The sequence below is a fragment of the Leopardus geoffroyi genome, chromosome D2, assembly GCF_018350155.1.
Source record: "Leopardus geoffroyi isolate Oge1 chromosome D2, O.geoffroyi_Oge1_pat1.0, whole genome shotgun sequence".
In the NCBI taxonomy this organism is placed as follows: Eukaryota; Metazoa; Chordata; class Mammalia; order Carnivora; family Felidae; genus Leopardus; species Leopardus geoffroyi.
Window position 1 is genome coordinate 38,372,053 of NC_059334.1, and position 18,536 is coordinate 38,390,588.

Genomic DNA, 18,536 nt, shown 5'->3' on the forward strand with positions numbered 1-18,536 from the left:
GGGAACATTCGCAGACTGCGACCTGCCCGTCCCAACACCCGGGCCAGGTCAGACCACCCGGAGGCTCAGTGATGTCTGGTCTGGTGAATCAAACACCCAGAGACTGGCAAGACCCAGGACCCGGGTGGCCCCCAGCCAGGGATGCACACGCACTGCATTTAACGGCATCAGTAACTCAGAAACATCCCCTCTGCACAAAAAAGGGGTCTGCCCCGCCATCTGAGGTGCTCTGTGCACTTTGGCAGGCCCACTACCTTTCTGTCCATTCAGGTTGATGTGCAGAGGTGTGACCACCTTCCCGCCCAGGGACTTCCTCCGCCGCACAACCATGTTAATGGCCCCCTCCCCGTTGAGGAGGGCCTTGATGGCCTGCTTCTTGTCCTTGTTGATGAGGTCCACATCGTTGATTCTCAGCAGCCAGTCATTGACCCTGAGGAGGGGCACAGCCAGGTCAGCACCTGCTCAGGCCTTGGGACCAGTGGGCAGGCCCCACCCCTCTAGTCTGAGGAGATGAGTGCCAGAAAGCGGTTGCCCCGCACACACATTCAGACAGATCTCCTCTTCAGCAGGCTCAAATGGCTACACTCATAGATGCTGGGGCCAGGCTGCTTGGGTGCCAATCCTGGCCCTACCACTTACTAGCTGTGTGACCTAGCGCCTCCACACCTCGGTGTCCTCATCTGTAAAATGGGGCCAATAGAGTACAGACCTACCTCACTGGATTTTAAAAAGTAATGAATTGATTATACAAGGGGCCTAAACCAGCACTTAGCAAATGGTAGTTTATTCTCGTTGCTATTTCATGGCATGGGCATGCAACGCACATCCTAAACTCTCACCCATACTGCCTGAGCCTTTTCCTACCTAGAAAAGTGAAGGGCAGCACCTGGGGCCTGTGGAAAGGTCAGACGCAAAGGCCCCCATGAGTCACAGAGTCTCCTTTAAGGGTAATGTTAGCAGTTGAGCCTTCAAGTCCCCCAGACCCTGGGGTGCACTCACTTAAGAGCCACCTGACTCCCTGGGTCCCTTGCATTGGGTCAGAGGGCCGCCCTTCCCTCCAGAGCCTGGGTCTCCTCCACTCTTACCGTAAGCGGCCATCAGCAATGCTTCCTTTGTCCACTTTAGTGACAAATATCCCACAGTCCCCCGGCAAACAAGGCTCATTCACACCTTCTGCCATATCGAACCCAAGTGCCTTCAAGTCAATATCCTCCTGTCAAAAGAGCAGTAGCCGCACACTTTATAAAGCAGTGATTAGAAACATTTCACTCTGAAACCTCAAGCCACTTGCTTCTCTGTGAGGACTGCTCCTTCACCATGTCTGATGGGGCACTCGGACCACAGGATGAAGCCCGGAGCAGCTGCCATGTGCCCCTTCCAGCTACTGCAGACACATGTCCCTACAGAAGAGCCCTGCTCTGCCCTCTGCCCTCCATGCACTGTCTCCAGCCGCGGCTGGAGGGACCACGGACACCAACCTGTCACAACCCAGCTTGGACAAGGGCAGGGAAAGGATGCATGCACCCTGGCAAGAAAAGCCAAAGCCCCAAACTGACAGCCGAGAAATGGGGGAACCCCACAAGGGGGGCTTCCTCTCCCACCCCCCGTTCAAAGGGAGTAAAGACATCAGGGTAGCTCACCGTCTCCCTTTCGAACTCCACAATTTCCGTTTCCCACTCCATGGAATCTGTGTCGATGGCCGAGTCGTGGGAGCTGTGCGCCATCAGCTGCCGGAACCGAGCCTCCTTCTCCAGCTGGGATTCCATCTGCTCCCTAGGAACAGAGAGGGCTATGACGATGATCCCCAGGGAGGCAACACATCCCACCCAAGTCACAGCTCAGAAGGCAGGAAGGCCACCGTGAGAGCCAAAGGAGGTTCCTCTCCCTCTCACACTCCATGCCAGCTTCCCAATAAATCTGGAGCCGCACGCCAAGGCTTCTTAGCTATCAAGGCATTTTCATGGAGGTTTATTCAAAAAACAATCAAAGTCTTCCCAAACTGAACCCAGGGTTTAATGCAATTCCTTGAGAAATGCCAGCAACACTTTTTTGTGGATACAGACAAGATTATTCTAAAACACACAGGGAGAGAAAGGTAAGGAATCAGAATAGCTGAAACAATTCTGAAAATGAAAAATTAAGTGGGAGGAATCACTCTACTCGATTTTAAGACTTTTTTTATAGCTACAGTAATTGAGACATTGCAGAATGGCAGGAAGATAGACACAGAGATCACTGGGACAGAATGAAGAATCCAGAAACACCCCCACAAAGTATGAGAGGTACTAAAATACTTCAGCAGAAGAAAGCGTTTGACCAGTGACGCTGGAACGCCTGCACACATGGCAAAAAAAACTGAGCCCCAATCTACACATCACATCTTACAGAAAAATTAACTCAAAACGTATCACACATTGAAATGTATAAAATAAAGCTGTAACACGTTTAAAAGGAAAATACAAGAGAAAATCCTTGAGATGAAGCGTTAAGGGTCCTTAGACATCATACACTCAATTAAAAATTAAAAATTGGGGCACCTGAGTGGCTTAGTCAGTTAAGCATCCAACCCTTGATTTCGACTCAGGTCATGATGTCACAGTTCATGAGACTGAGCCCCGAGTCTGGCTCAGCACTGACAGCGTGGAGCCTGCTTGGCATTTTCTCTTCCTCTCTCTCTCTGCCCCTTTCCTACTCTCTCTCTCTCTCTCAAAATAAATAAAAACATAACAACAAAATTAAAAAATTAGAAATTAACAATCAGTAAGCTGGATTTGACCAATATACAAACACTTAAGCTCTAAGAAAGACCCAGTTAAGAGATGAAAAAAGACTCAGAAACTTTGTACTATCCCCCAGGAACTTGCACCTGACACCCTTTGTCCTAAAACCCACACCCAGCCTTTACAGTTCATCGGTACTGCCTACTGGGCTCTGGGGCATACTCATGACCTCCTTCTGGTTCCTTCTCAAATGGACAGGCTTGCAGGTCCACATCTCTGTCTGGGCTGTGCTCTCACTGGCCGGCTCCAGAATGCCACCCAGCCTCAAGGCAGAGCCCCAAAGCCTTCTTCCCTGGACACAACCCCCACTAGCCCTGTGCAGCCTGAAGCTCTGTGTTTAATGCCCACTGCACCTGCTCATCTCTGATCTGCCGGGGCATGTCTGCTGCCTCTGCAGACTGGGGGTCCCCGAGCAGCAGCACCAGTTAGAAAGCTTAACAAAGAGGAGGGGCAAATTCAAACGTGCAGAACAACAAGCGGAATTTGACTTCCTTAGAAGCTCCAGGCAATTCCAGCTCAATTAAAATGCAAAACTTTCTCCTGAGCTCAAGCCCCCAGGGGCCAGGCTTTACCTTAATTTGATTCCATCACTTGCTAGACCCAAGGTGGGTCTCTGGAGAGAGTGCTTCACTTTGCCTCTCACCTCCTGAGATTTTCTTTAGAGTACTCAAGCCCAAGAGGTTCTGGGTTTTCATCTAATAACTAAAGCTGGTTGGCTCATGTTAGAGGTTACTGAATGGGGAGGGAGGGAAAGCTGTCACTCCGTGTGAAAGGCGTTGCTCGAGCAAGCGAGGCTTGCACACTCACACTCATGCTCCTCACCACCCTATACCGCTCTATCAGCTGAGCAAGTTTCTCAGAACAGACAGCCACTGCTTCTCAGGACAGCCTCGTTCTACCCTACAGTGACAGCTCCTGGGTTCTGCCAATCTCTCCTTTTAACTTTGATCTTTGTATTTTCAGTCCATTGCTCAGGGTCACCATGTCCTGAATCACAGCCCTGGGTGCAGTGCTATAACCGAGGGGAGGCTGCCTGACACCCCAGTCTCTCTCACATGGGCATCCGCATGACACAGGCAGAACAGACTAGTGAATGGTGGTCTGTCTCTCTTGTATGCTGTGAGCCCCACAGACAGAGACCTGGTCCTCTGTTCATCTCCCCCAGGGCCTCCCCCAGGGCCTCCCACAGGCCTGGCCCATACACAGCAGGCGCTTGGTAAATCCTAGAGGTGGTGAATGAATGAGGTAGAAAGGGAACAAATGAATGAATGAATGAATGAATGGACAGTACATGCATGCCTGTCCCCAAATGCACTGCCTCTGAACAGAGAGTTTCCTTCCTATGTACCTTTGCACACGGTGTGCAAAGTCTGTCTCCGTGTGCTCACAAAAAGGGCTGCCATCTTCTGTGATGGCCTAAGAATGTCTAATCACCTCTCAGCATGGAGGTGGCATTCAGACCCATTCTACAGGCTGACAGAGTAAGGCACAGTGAAGGGACAGACAGCCCTGCCCTGCCCGCAGAAGGGCCCCTACACCCCCAGGCAGGTGCCCACCCTGTCCCCCCACGCAGGCACCTGCCCCAACATACTTGAGCTCCTTGAGCTCCCGGCTGACGTCATTCTTCTGTTTGCGAGTGTCATCCAGGCTGCGCAGGGCCTCGGCCAGCTCGCTCACCGCCCGGTCCCGCTCCCGCCTTAGGTTGTCACAGAGCGTCCTGGCAGACAGGGCAGAGGCCAAGGTCACCGTGAGGGCAAGGGGGCAGAGGATTCACGGCCTATCCCCCAGACACCCCAGGTGCCTGCCTTGCCTCCAAATGCACAGGAGTGCTGGAAAATCTGGACGGGAGACCACCCAGGCCAACCCCATCCAGGGACAGAGAAGACGCTGAGGACCAGGAAGGAGACACCTCCGCAGTTATTGGGTAATGGGTTCTGAACATCCATTGCTCTTCCCACTGCTTTGCCCTCAACGTGCCTGGGTGAATGCCCACCCCCAGCCCCGGCCGCAGCCCACCAGGCAGGCCCTGCTATCCCATCACCTACCACATGCCTCATAACTACCCCCATGCAGGCCTTGCGAGAGCTGTCCCCCACCCTGCAACTAGACTGAGCCCCCCACTCGGACAGCAATCATGTCTCCATCGTCTCTGCAGCCCTGTGCAGTCTCTGTGCAGGTGAGTGCAAAGTGCAGGCCTGACAACTCCCCACCAAAGGATGCGTGGCTCCTGGGGCCCCAGCACCACCTCAGCCATTCAGAGAAGGTAGGGATAGGTGACCTGGCAGCCAGGGAGCATGTGCCCTGGGTCACCTCCAGAACTGCATCCTGTCATAGGATGGCACCTAAGGGCTGGTCCCCATCTCTCCATGGCCCCCAATCCCTCCAATCCTGAACCCTCATCTCCTGAGCAGCCCGGGTAGACGTCAGTCTCTAACCACAGGGATCGTTCGCAAACTCTCAATGACCAAATCACCACCAGCACCACCACAGCCCCTCGTGGCTCTACCCCCGCCAAGAATTAAGGCTACGCTCCTGGGCTTCCCTTTCGAGGCCCTTACAGCCTGTCCTCAGGAACCCCATCAGCCACCTCTCCTGGGACTCCCCCAAGTCCACGAGCATATCCCTGCCCTGAGCAAACCACACACCTTTGTTCATGTTTCCTCAGGTTGTAACACCCATCCCCCTCCTCCACCTGGAAAACCTCCACTCGAGCTTCAGTTCAAGCTCATGCTTTCTGGGGAGACTCCACACCAGTTCCCCCAGTGCCCTGCAAGCCCCCATCACAGTTCTAACTGTGACCCTGGAATTCACCATTCTAACTGTGTCCCTCCCTTGCTGCCCTGTCCGACAAAGCTGCCGTGGCCCCCACAGCGCTGGCCCCTCAAGGGCACCACACCTGTCCGGGAGTCCCAGGGTGTCCTTGTATGAGGGACCCACCATCCTGGCACACAGCAGGTGCCCAAAGAATACCAACTAAAAGAGTGCATTTTTGATATGTCCATTTCATCATAAGTCCCCTAAGAGAAAACCCTGTCTTTGTGCCACCTCATGGCAGGGGGAGGGTCTCATCCAGTCTCCACGCACATGTAGACATCTAGGTTGCAGCAGACACTTCTAACGCTATGAAGCAAGGCTGGGGCACCACCTCAGGTGAGAAGGGAGGAACGACGGTCACTCCCACCTTACCTGGACATGTGGCAAGTGACTCCGACCATCCCCAGAGACCCAGAGCATGGTGGAGAGATGAGAGCCCACACCAGCCCAGGGGCTCCCCGTACCGGATGCTGTCCCGTTCCGCCACAATCTTATCCCGCTCCTGGAAGGCCCAGTCCCGCCGGCACTTGGCCACGTCCGCCTCCTGGAGGGCTTCCTTCAGTTCCTGGCACAGAGCCTTGCATTGCTTTCGAAGGATTTCAGCCTCCTTGTTGGCTCTCCCAGCATCCATTGTCACCGTGTCTTTCATCTGGTGGGGTCAAGGGGCAAGCAGACGGGGCAGTTAGTGAGCCTTCGGGTGAGAAGCACCCTCCAGCCGGTGCAGGGGCTGGGCTGAACCCTCAGGAGCTGGATGGAGGGAAACATGGGATCCTAGCCTGAGCCCATCCCAACACACCCCTGCATGCACCTGTACCCCCGGTGACTCCATGTCCCACAGCCATACTCAAGACGCCTAGTGACATTAGGTAGGGTCCAGTCCAAACTCTCCCAGCCCCACAGAGCAGAGCCTGGACCAGAACCCCAGCCCCTGTGCGGTATGGCCGAGGTCTCAGTGGCGCAGGTGGAATGCCTCCCCTGGAGTGCTTGCTCCAGGCTCCTCCCCCATGCCACTCGCAAGGCTCACATCGCACATCATGTGTCTCTCAAGAGCTCTCCTGTCAAAACATAACGACACAAGGACTGACTGCAGTGAAGGGTGTAGACGTCGATCATGATTAATTCCCAACCCTCTGTGTCTGCAAGACTGGTTTTTATGCTCCGGCACACGGAGTTATTTTTAAATCTGAACATATACCAGCATCTTTGCTGGTGAAATCCTGCGTCTCTCAGTTTGTTTAAAAAGCCAAAATCTGAAACATTTGCATCTTGACACCTCCTCAAAGCATTACATGCTCTGCTACAGTTTCAAGTCAAATGCCTGGAAGCTCTCGTGTAGAAAGCTCCCTCTGCGTCTCTCTAACCCTTAGAAAACACGGGGAAAACGACAAAGGACACAGTGAGCATCTACTGCAGGAGGAATCCCACTTCGGCTCAAGGGCTTTCAGAAGCAAAGTACAAACAGGACACAAGAGGCAGGCACTGATGTCTGTGCCGGGAATCCCCCCCTCTTTGCAGAAAGAATAAAGACGACAAACACAGCAAGAAGGCCTCTGCGGACTCCACGGCTCACCCTCCGCAGAGGAGCCGGACGCGCAGCCCCTGATAGACACGTTCAAAAAGATCCCAAAGGTTCAGACGACAGACGAGGATGAGGAAAGAAAGGAAAGTACACGGAGTCATCTCACAGTCACCCCTCCTCTCTCGAGTACAGACCCAGGAGAAGCTGGAAAAAAGTCTGCACAGAAAGTACACCTTAACCCAGAGTGACACGGTGGTTGGTATGCTCGTGCTCAGACCTCACATTTCCCAACATCAGTTCCAAGCACTTCGGTTTTGATTTTCCCCACTTTCATGCAGTGTTGGGAGTCTGTCTAGTTTGCCATTTTTTTGAAAACTGATTACTGCTATTAAAGATGTCAAGAATTTATTATAAATAGTAGGTTTAACGATAACACTTAAATTAACACTTTACTCGGTGTTTTATATGTTAGTAGTTTGATATAAGAAGTGTGTTTCCATATGGTGTCACGGAAAGGTCTTTGCACTCTGGCCTGAGGTGACACACTGGAGGCCAGCCCTGGGTGTTAGGCAGCTCCCACCCTCTCCCCCAACTGTTCATCTCCAAAATGAATTTGCTCCCCAAACACTGTGTCCATGTGAGAAACACAAGAAGCACAAGACTTGGTTTTACTGAGAGGGGAGAAGAACAAGGAGTATTTTAAAAGCGCAATAGAGGGGCGCCTGGGTGGCGCAGTCGGTTAAGCGTCCGAATTCAGCCAGGTCACGATCTCGCGGTCCGGGAGTTCGAGCCCCGCGTCAGGCTCTGGGCTGATGGCTCAGAGCCTGGAGCCTGTTTCCGATTCTGTGTCTCCCTCTCTCTCTGCCCCTCCCCCGTTCATGCTCTGTCTCTCTCTGTCCCAAAAATAAATAAACGTTGAAAAAAAAAAAAATTAAAAAAATAAAATAAAATAAAAGCGCAATAGAGCTGGGAGCTGAGGTCCCTTCATCCGGTCCCCAGATAATTCGGATGAGGGTGCTCAGGGCCCAGGAAGTGACTGGTCCCGGGTCCCACCCATCAGCCAGGAGCTGAACTCCATCCCAGGTCTCCCATGGCCACTCCAGGGCTTCCTGCTCTGCACCGTGCTGTGCCTGCCAGGGCCAGGTCTTACTCTGCCACAGCACCCCCAACACGTACCTCCTGTCCGCCCTGGGGGAGCATGGGGCCACAGGCTCAGGAAGAGAGGGACTGGCTTTCACGAGACACTCACTGGGGCCAGGCACGAAGCCAACAAGAAAGACCCAGCAGAGGCTCACCAGGGTCCAGGGAGAGGGCAATGTTCCCCGAGCGGGCAGCCCGCCCTGAACACACTGGTCTCTTCTATTTGGGCAACATGTGACAGCCTCTAAGTTCCTGGAATGCCCTCCCGCTCCCCTGCTTGTCCTCCCTGTCCAACAGTACTTCCTCCCCCCGTCACATGCGGCTCCCACTCTGTCCCCCCGCACTGAACTCAGCTCCACAATACTGCAAGTCAGAGGTACAGCAGGAAGGCAGGGACACGGGAAGCCACTGCCAGCCTGAGTGACCAAGCTGGCCTTTCTATGGGACAGGAGCTCTGCCAGAGAGGCTGGTCTTGGGACATAACTTGTCATCTAGAAGAACCTCTGTGATAGGCAGCGGTGCCCCACAGCTTCCCAGTGGCAAGGACCAGCTGCCCCAGGCAGTTCCTTCCCATCCTGAGTGCAGCGAGCCTTCACGGGACCTGGTCAGCCAGCGGCCAGAGGCTGGGGCAGCAGCCCTAGACAGGGAGGCCCTTGTGGACATGGCCATTCGGGGAGGGGGAAGCTGCAGAGAGGGCAGCATCCAGAGCCAGGCAAAGACCCTAACAGGCCCCCCAAAGCCCTCTTTTCACCACAAAATGCACTCCAGAGAAGAGGGTAGAACGGCAGGGGTGGGGTGAGGTGAGCGAGGAAAGAGGGTCAGTGAAGAGGGCGGAACAAAGAGAAAGGAACAGTGTAGAGAACACACAGTCTGTCAGAAAGAAAAGGAACCCCCTCCTCGGCTGAGCACAATGAAGACAGTTCTGAGATTAGGGAGGCAGCCTGGCTAGAAGGCCGACCTTGGCTGACCCTGCCAAGAGGCGGCTGCTGGACAGAGACGGGGTCAATCCCAAGGGGCCTCATCAGACCATGGGGGAGATAAGACCCTCCCAATGGCACCTCAAGGCCAGGACCGCCAAGGCCACAGACCCGGCCTCCTCTGGCCAGGTGGGGAGTGGTCTTGTCTGAGAAGCCAGACAAACTGGAGAAGAAGCGGAGCGTTTCAGCTCTGGGAGCTGCCGGGGCAGGAGCAGAGCTTCTCCTGTCCAGCCCGCTGACTCGGAACAGTGCCTAGAAAAGATTCCTGCCTCAGCTGACAGGCAGACTTGGCATCCAGCCAATGCCCCCTGCGAAGGCCCAGAAACTGGGCTCCAGGCCGAAGGGCATGCTGAGTGCTGGGAGCAAGGGGGGGATGGCAGACCGCCACCAGCTGCTGGCACCGCGGGAAACTGGGAGCTCTATCACACCCCTACAAGAGCACCATTAACCTCCAGAACCTTGAAAACCCCTCGAGAGGGCTGCTGTCCTACCACCTTCCACGCCTTTTACACATTCTCCTGGACCTTTTCGTTCAGTGACTGACTAGTCACTTCCAAAGTTTCCTTCTTCATCGTTTTGTCTTCCTTCTTTAATGTCCACATTTCCCCTAACAGTTAAGCCCTCAGATACCAGAATGAAAAAGCCAAGGGATGGTTTCTCTGGCACAATGCCCAAGTCCTAATATGTTATCTGTGCTTATTAAAAATTCCTTCATCATGGTCTTGTAAAAATTTCATCAAAGTAGATATTCCTTTTCATGAGGCTTTCGTCCTCACGGCCTGGAGAAGTCTCAGACCCCCCCCCCACCCCCCTTATACTAAATCGCTCCCATCTGGCCCACTTTTGCCTACAGAAACAACTTCATAGTGCTCACCCTAGTCCCAAGAGGCAGTAAGATCCAGACAGGCATAATAATCATCTTAACAATAAACACTCAAATCATTCCTACTTTACGGGGCACCATTCTAAGTGTGTTTTCCACATGCATCCATTGGACTGTCACAGCTACCCTGTGAGGCACTGCTATTGTCTCTATTTTGTAGATGAGGAAACTGAGGCCCAGAGAGGTAGGAGGTCCCATGACTGAGGAGCGCCCCTCTCCAAGCACAGGGCCCTGTCCCTTGCATTCCCACAGCCCCTCGCACCGCCTGGGCATAAGGAAGCATCACTGTCCGCAGAGACCCTCACAGGCCTTGGCCCACCCCTCATGCATCAGCCCTGCCTCATGCTCAGTCTGGAGGGCGCTGGGTACACTAATCTAATGCATGCTGCCCCTGCCTACTTGCCCGACGTTTAACACCTTGCTTTTCTCTTCTCACAGACCAGTCTTAAAGACTGCATTCTAACAGAGCTGCAGAGCAAGTAGAATGGAGAGGCAGGAATGGAGAACTATTTCAATGGGATAAGTCTGCTGTGATCAATTTCAGCGGCTCTAAGCAGATCAACCAACAGGATGGGAAGGGAATCTCAAACAGGAGGAGTCCACCAGTCCACACAAGCCCCAGAAGCGCACACATGAACCTGAGGGAAAAATGTGTTAGCAACAAGGCCAAGGTGGCTCAGGTAGGAAAGATGTAGAGACTCCTTGCTGATCACTCAGGAGTCAAGCTTTCTGGCTCAGTTCTGACACTACTCAACCCTAGCCGCTGAACCTGGAGGCCATGTGCCCCAGGGAGCAAGGCTTTAGAAGGGCCTTGTGCTCAGCCTACTATCACATCTTCCCAGCCGGAGTCCAGATGATCCCTTTAAAGAGCAGACTCCTCAGATGTAGAGGGGAAAAAAATCCTTGAGGGTGCTCTCCTGAATTCACAAGGCCAAAGGTATGGATGGCTTTAAGCCCTTGTCCTTGGGATCTTGCTTCTCAGTGAGCAAATCTTTGAGACACACACTGACCGTCAACACAAGGCTGATCTACAATCACTTAACCAAGGGTTTGGGTGTGAGAGTGCCTGTGAGCGGAGCCCACACTTGTCTGTGCATGTCCTGCGACTTTCTTGCTATGCTCTAAGCTCCAAGGCCCGGACCACAGCCGGACTTCCCTTTGCATGCTCTGCGGCACGCTAGAGCCGGGCCCCAAGTGTGAGCTCAGCAGCTACCCAGGCCGCATTCGATAACTCAGCCAGCACACAGACCAAACAGGAAGAGGCTACCAGTGTGGATGCCATGGCCCCCATCGCCCTGCCTTCCCCGAGGCGGGAGGCCAGCCGCCCCACACCCACCTGTCTCAGTGCCTCCATCTCCTCGCTGGCCGCCTTCTTCTCGGACGTGCTGCTCTTGAGCTTGGACTCGGCCAGCTCCACCTCGGTCTGCAGCTTGTCGAGCTCAGAGATGACCTGGTCGCGCTCGCTCATGATGAGCTTGTACTCGCTGTACACGGCATCCCGCTCCTCCTTGTACTTCTCCGACTCCTTTGCCATTTTTAACTGCATGGTCCTCAGCTCGGTCATCTCCGACTGCAGCAGCTCCATTTCCCACTGCAGGTCCTTGTTCTGGGCTGTGGCCTTGTTCAGCTCGTGGTGGATGGCCTCAAACCTGGGGGAGAGAGGCAGCTGGGACGCGGGGGGCGGGGACCTGCCCAGGCCGTGCCGCCGTACTGGACAGTCAAGCATGAAGTTTCGAGTGAGGTCATCCGCACCTCCGACAGAGGAAAGTCACGGAGAGCCGGTGCCCCCGGACCTGGAATTTTTCTCAGCCTTTACAAATACCAGAAGTCGATCTGAGGACTTCATGCCCTCTGCTCTACTAGGAATAACAGTGTATTTCTTCCACAGTCAAGCCACGTTATTTTTAAAAAATAAAAACAAAACGATGCTAGAATCACAGCATATGAGAGGTAAATGTGGACTTAATGATCATTTAGTCTGACCACCTCATTTTTCAGATACAGATGATAAGGCCTGGGTGTGGGTGACTGGGGCGAGAACACAGCTCAGTCCTTCTGGCCAGGAGGCACCTTCCACACAGGCAACCCTGCAAATCAGAGCCTGCAGCTCTATAGAAGCATTTGTGAATGCATGTTCTTTAGAATGCCAATCCTTCGTGAAGCGCCATCAAAAAAAAAAAAAAAAAAAAAAAAAAAAAAGTGTGTTCTCTGATGGCCTTACATTGGGAAACACTGTGTCCCCCTCCTGGAGAGACTAGTACAGAGTATCAGAGTGAAGGCTCTGAGAAGTCCCGCAGACTTCTGTCTAAGTATAACCTGGCAACTCCTAATCCCTTTTACATCCAGAGAACAGCATGCATAGGACACCAGTGAACTCTCCAGAGAACTGGCATTCTGCAGGAATGTACCTTACGAAACAGTGTTTGAGGGCAAGGGTCACTTCCCTACAGATTTTATACCTTTAAAAAAGTGAAATTTTAGAAGAAACAATGCCTAGGATGAATAACTCTCCTACGTTGGGCGGGTAGATGACACAGAAGGGAGAGGCTTATGAGGAGATGTAAGAAACGAGGTGGTCAGAACACATCAGAGCTGTTCAGACGGGAGGAAACAGTGCAATTCCCAAGGCACACTGAGTGCCAACAAAACATTTCCAAAATATTCCAAAAAAAATTTTTTTCAGGGGCGCCTGGGTGGCGCAGTCAGTTAAGCGTCCGACTTCAGCCAGGTCACGATCTCGCGGTCCGTGAGTTCGAGCCCCGCGTCAGGCTCTGGGCTGATGGCTCAGAGCCTGGAGCCTGTTTCCGATTCTGTGTCTCCCTCTCTCTCTGCCCCTCCCCCGTTCATGCTCTGTCTCTCTCTGTCCCAAAAATAAATAAACGTTGAAAAAAAAATTTTTTTCAAATGAAAAGGCACAGTCACATGTGCCTTCCCTTTTTTTTTTTTTTTTTTACTCCTTGGGAACAGCTGAGAGCCTTGCAGATAACAATAAGCCCACAAAGGAGAGCGGTCCCAAGGCAGAGAAGACCCACTTGGCCCTCTGGCCGTTCTCTGCGCCCAGGAGACAGGCGGACGGGCGGCTCTTACCTCCTCAGGGAGAGGGCACACTGGTGCTGCAGCTGGATGGCCGTGTCCCTCTGCTGAGTCAGCATCTCCGTCTGCTTCAGCAGACGCTGGTTCTCCTCCTCCAGCTGTTCCAGGCGGCTCAGGTCGGAGTTGTGGATGGCAACTTTCTCGCTGTACCTCTTCCGCAGGGCATCATAGTCCTTCTTGACCACCTCCAGCTTGTCCATGGCCGTGTCGTACAGTTTATTGAGAATTTCTGACGACCCGTTGTGCTTCAACACCTGGGGACCAGAGAGGCACACTTACCAAGGACCTGAGGACAGGAGGAAGGGCGGGCTCGCCACTGTCCTCCGTCCGGGGGTACTACTGCTGACGAAGGAGGGGAGGCCACACCTTCTGGCCTTTGGGAGGCTCGAGATGTGATTCCACAGGCCTCTCGATCACACTGGCCAATTCACTCACTCACAAATATTTCCGAAAAGGGAGAAAGGAGTTACTGTTGCAGCCCCGAGACGTCTATCCTTAGAAAGACCTGCTTACAAGCTGACCCTTGGCTGGCAGCTGGGAACTTGAATGGCAAGCAGTCCCCTACACTCATGTAAAACGTTCCTCAAGGCGATAAGAGGGGGTCCCTGTGCCTGGACTGGACAGAGCGTGGCTTAGGCTGAGCACACGTTTTCTCCTGGGAGTCCAGAATTTCAGTACATGCTCAGCAGAGGGTGCCTGTACGGCCAGACCCCACTAAAACCCCGGGGCAGGGAGTAGGTCACAATTCAATGATAGAAGAATTAAGCGTGTCCCATGTGACTCCGCAGGGGAGGACTCTCAGAAACTCGCAAAGTCCTCTGGACTTTGTCCCACGCACCTCGTCCCTTTGTTGATTTTGCTTTGGATCCTTTCACTGAAATAAATTTTTAGCCCTGGGTGTGATTATATGCTGAGTCTTATACATCCTCCTAGCAAATCAGCAAACCTGGGGGGAGATGTTGAGGACCCCCAGTACAAGTACCTAACATATTCTAGATGCTGGTGATGCTGGACAGGTCATGTAAAGACTGTGACCTAGGGACCTTTTATCCTCATGGGCAGAAACAAACACACAGAGACAAGTAGAGAGGTAGAGAGAGTTATTATTATAAAAATGATAACTACAATAACTTCAGATCATAATCAGGGCTACTAAGAAAATATAGAGGGGCTAAGGCTTAAGGAGGCCTCTCTAAGGTGACTTCTGAGCTTGGATGCAAATGAAGAGCAGCAGCTAGAGCACACAGAGGTGAACAAGTGCAAAGGCCCTGAGGCAGGGACCACCACACATGGTCTAGGCACAAAGAGAAGAGAAGGGCAGGGCTCCAGTCAGAGCCCCACAAACAAGGCTGAAGTGAAAAGAGGCTGCAGAAGTGGGCACAGCTCCAAAGCTCACAGCAAGCAAAAACTGTACCCTGAGCGAGATGGGAACCATGCAAGGCTTGTAAGCAAGAGGATGGTCTACTCTGACTTACAGGTACTGAAGTTCACTTGAGGTGCCGCTCTAAAGAGTAAACAGCAAGATGAGTTCATTAGTTGCCAGGGGCCTTCTGACTTCTGCTAAGCACGACAGGGGATCTGAGCCCTTGGGTGGGTCACTCCACATCTCTGGATTCCAGTTTCCTTACTCCTCCAATGATAGGACTCAACCAGAAAAGCTCGCTTAACTCTTCCAACTGCAACACACTGGATGTCATCTGCTTACTCAGTGTGGACCCAGGGTTATCAGATTTTCGCAGCACCAAGAACCAGAAGCTAGGAGTACCGAACACTCCCTTGGAAGGGAATGTTCACTCTCAATAAACATGATAAATGAGAGCCAGAAGTCAGAATCCCAGAGACAAGGAAAGTGAGTCTGTTCCCCTAAGACGTAAGCCCTAGCTCCCAGGATCGCAGACATCAGAGAGGAAGGGCACCCCACAAATCTGCCCATTCAGGGCGGTTACTCTTGTTGCTCCCTTTTTTCCTAGTTGGCTTTCTTTTTTTCTTCTTTCAAGCAAAACTCTTTCCTGCAAAGGAAATCTCACGAGGCAAGGACACTGAAATACAAACTCATTTTTAAAAACCAGCAATAGGGGCGCCTGGGTAGCTCAGTCGGTTAAGCCTCTGACTTCGGCTCAGGTCATGATCTCTCAGTTTGTAAGTTCAAGACCCACGTCGGGCTCTGTGCTGACAGCTTGGAGCCTGGAGCCTACTTAGGATTCTCTGTCTCCCTCTCTCTCTGACCCTCCCCCATTCATGCTCTGTCTCTGTCTCAAAAATAAATAAACGTTAAAAAAAAAAAAATTGAGGGGCGCCTGGGTGGCGCAGTCGGTTAAGCGTCCGACTTCAGCCAGGTCACGATCTCGCGGTCCGTGAGTTCGAGCCCCGCGTCAGGCTCTGGGCTGATGGCTCGGAGCCTGGAGCCTGTTTCCGATTCTGTGTCTCCCTCTCTCTCTGCCCCTCCCCCGTTCATGCTCTGTCTCTCTCTGTCCCAAAAATAAATAAACGTTGAAAAAAAAAAAAAAAAAAAAATTGAAGGGTGGGTGATGGGTATTGAGGAGGGCACCTTTTGGGATGAGCACTGGGTGTTGTATGGAAACCAATTTGACAATTTCATATATTAAAAAAATAAATAAATTTTAAGAAAAAGTCAAAAAAAATAAAAAATAAAAAATAAAAAATAAAAAAAAAAATAAAAAATTGGGATGCTGCCTGGGTGGCTCAGTCGGTTGAGCATCTGACTTTAGCTCAGGTCATGATCTCACAGCTCGTGAGTTCGAGCCCCGTGTCGGGCTCTGTGCTGACAGCTCGGAGCCTGGAGCCTGCTTCAGATTCTGTGTCTCCCTCTCTCTCTGCCCCTCCCCCACTCACTTGCATGCACTCTCTCTCTCTCTCTCTGTCTCTCTCTCTCTCTCAAAAATAAATAAACATTAAAAAAATTAAAATTAGATTAAATTAAAAAGCAATAATAGGTTCTTTGGCAGTTAAAATCTTTTTAATTTTAATGTTTATTTATTTTAGAGAGAGAGAGAAAAAAAAAAAAAACAGCATGAGTGGGGGAGGGGCAGAGAGAGGGAGACACAGAATCTGAAGCAGGCTCCAGGCTCTGAGCTGTCAGCACAGAGCCCGACACGGGGCTCGAACTCATGAATCGTGTGATCATGACCTGAGCTGAAGTCGGACGCTTAACCGACTGAGCCACCCAGGCGCCCCTGGCAGTTAAAATCTTGACTGTTTTGTAAAAATGCCTCAATGTGGCAGACAAGAGCTGCACACTTAAACCAGTCAGAAAACCCCTAAGCACACTGTACTGTCTCAAGTCTTTTTTTTTTTGAAAAAAACAGAATATCTTCCAAACATACAGAAAAGCAGAGCACCTAATATAACACCATTTTAAAGTACTCACCACCCAGCTCTAATCCTGCTATCTTGTCACATGTCTCGAACTGTTCTCCCAAGAAATAAAGCATAATGGGTGTTGCTAAAGTCCCCACCACATTCTTCCTCTATCCAGCACCCCCCCTCTTCCCCTCCTGAATCAATCACTCCCCTAAATTTGCTGCCACCCATCTCCATGCACAATACTTTATTCATTCTCCCTATTATTCATAAAAATCTCTTATGGTATCATACCATGTGTTCTCCTTTTTATTCAATGTTGCTTTTGAGATGCAGTCAAGCAATGCAAGTAGGATTTCACTACATGAACACATCTGCGTTCTTTGCCTGTTTGATGGAAGTTTACATGGCCGCCATAATAGTCTTCACCATTTTCTTACATTTTTAAGTGTCCATTTCAGTAGTGTTACGTATATCCATACCGTTGTGTGACCCACCTCCACAACTTTTTCATCTTGCAAAAGTGAGACTCAATCCCCATTAAACAACAGCCCCCCCATTCCCCTCTCCCCTCAGCCCCAGGAGCCTCCCTTCTGTATTCTCTCTCTCTGAATCTGACGACTCTAAGCACCTCATACAAATGGAATCATGTAGTATTTCTCTTTTTGTGATGGATTTACTTCCTTTAGCAGAATGCCTTCTGGGTTCATCCATGCCATAGTATGTGACAGAGATTCCTTCCTTTTTAAAGGTGGATAATGTTCCAGGGTAGATATGTGCTGCATTTTGTTTATCTATTCATTTGTCAAAAACACTTGGTTGTCTCTACCTCTTGGCTATTGGGAAAGTTAGATTTTTTTATAGTATTGCTAATTTCATAGACAAGTAAGAGCTCTTTTAACTCCCATCCCCAAATGACTGGAAAGACAGAGCAATTCTCCTTATGACTCCTGCTTACTGACTACACACATCTTCTCGTCTATGAACTGCCTGTCTGTATCTTTGATTTTCCTTCTTCCCTCCTTCCCCACCCACGCCTCTCTCTCCTCTTCTTGTAGGACTTATTTTTAAATTCCAGACACTAATCCTTTCCCAGTTGTATTTATTACAAAATCATCTCCCAGTATATGGCTTATGTTATACCACAGTTTCCCATTTTGATATAGTAAAATCTATCAATCATTTCCTCTACGGTTTGGACTTTGGTTGTTTTATTGAAGAAGCTCCTTCCTACCTTGAGATCACAAAGATGCTCTCCTATTATTTTTATCTAAAAAGTTTTAGTTTTACTTTTCACATTTAAATCTTTCAACTACATGGAATATTTTTTTTCTGCACATTGTGAGATGGGAATATAACATTATTCTTTTCCATAAGCCACCAAATAAGAACTGAGCCCCTGAGTCCAGGACAAACTGAGGATACCAGAAGGTATCCAGGAGCAGGCAGTGAGGCCTGGAGGACACCAAGCACTTCACCCAGTGCGGTGCCCACAAGTGAGGGGTGAGAAAAATGTCCCACAAGGACTCATGCCCACACAGGCCCAGGACACAAAGAGAGAAAGGAAGAGTTCTGACTTCTGCGTCAATCGGTGCCTCCACCAGTGTCTGGAAAAGGTCCAGCTTTTAGACTGGAGTGTCCCGACTTGTGGACAGTACCTCAAACATTCCAATTAAAAATCACTTCAAATGTGGCACAAGAACAGACACTCAGATCAATGGAACAGAATAGAGAACCCAGAAATGGAACCACAAACGTATGGCCAAATAATCTTTGACAAAGCAGGAAAGAATATTCAGTGGAATGAAGACAGTCTCTTCAGCAAGTGGGGCTGGGAAAACTGGACAGCAACATGCAGAAGAATGAACCTGGACCACTTTCTTACACCATACATGAAAATAAACTCAGAATGGATGAAAGACCTAAACGTAAGACAGGAAGCCATCCAAATCCTCAAGGAGAAAGCAGGCAAAAACCTCTTTGATCTTGGCCGCAGCAACTTCTTACTC

At 51.1% G+C, this 18,536-nt stretch overlaps 1 protein-coding gene across 4 annotated transcripts in view; it reads right to left on the reverse strand.

Annotated features, from left to right (window-relative positions):
• DLG5 (discs large MAGUK scaffold protein 5) overlaps positions 1–18,536 on the reverse strand; it is a 130,346-nt gene that overhangs the window by 38,911 nt on the left and 72,899 nt on the right. For all 4 annotated transcript variants that reach the window (XM_045437792.1, XM_045437794.1, XM_045437793.1 and 1 more), the window contains 7 exons: positions 13,201–13,460; positions 11,450–11,762; positions 6,059–6,243; positions 4,372–4,497; positions 1,641–1,773; positions 1,086–1,213; positions 255–430 (listed from right to left, as the gene is read on the reverse strand). In XM_045437792.1, coding sequence (XP_045293748.1) covers positions 255–430; positions 1,086–1,213; positions 1,641–1,773; positions 4,372–4,497; positions 6,059–6,243; positions 11,450–11,762; positions 13,201–13,460 — 1,321 coding nt within the window. The remainder of the gene's footprint in view (positions 1–254; positions 431–1,085; positions 1,214–1,640; positions 1,774–4,371; positions 4,498–6,058; positions 6,244–11,449; positions 11,763–13,200; positions 13,461–18,536) is intronic.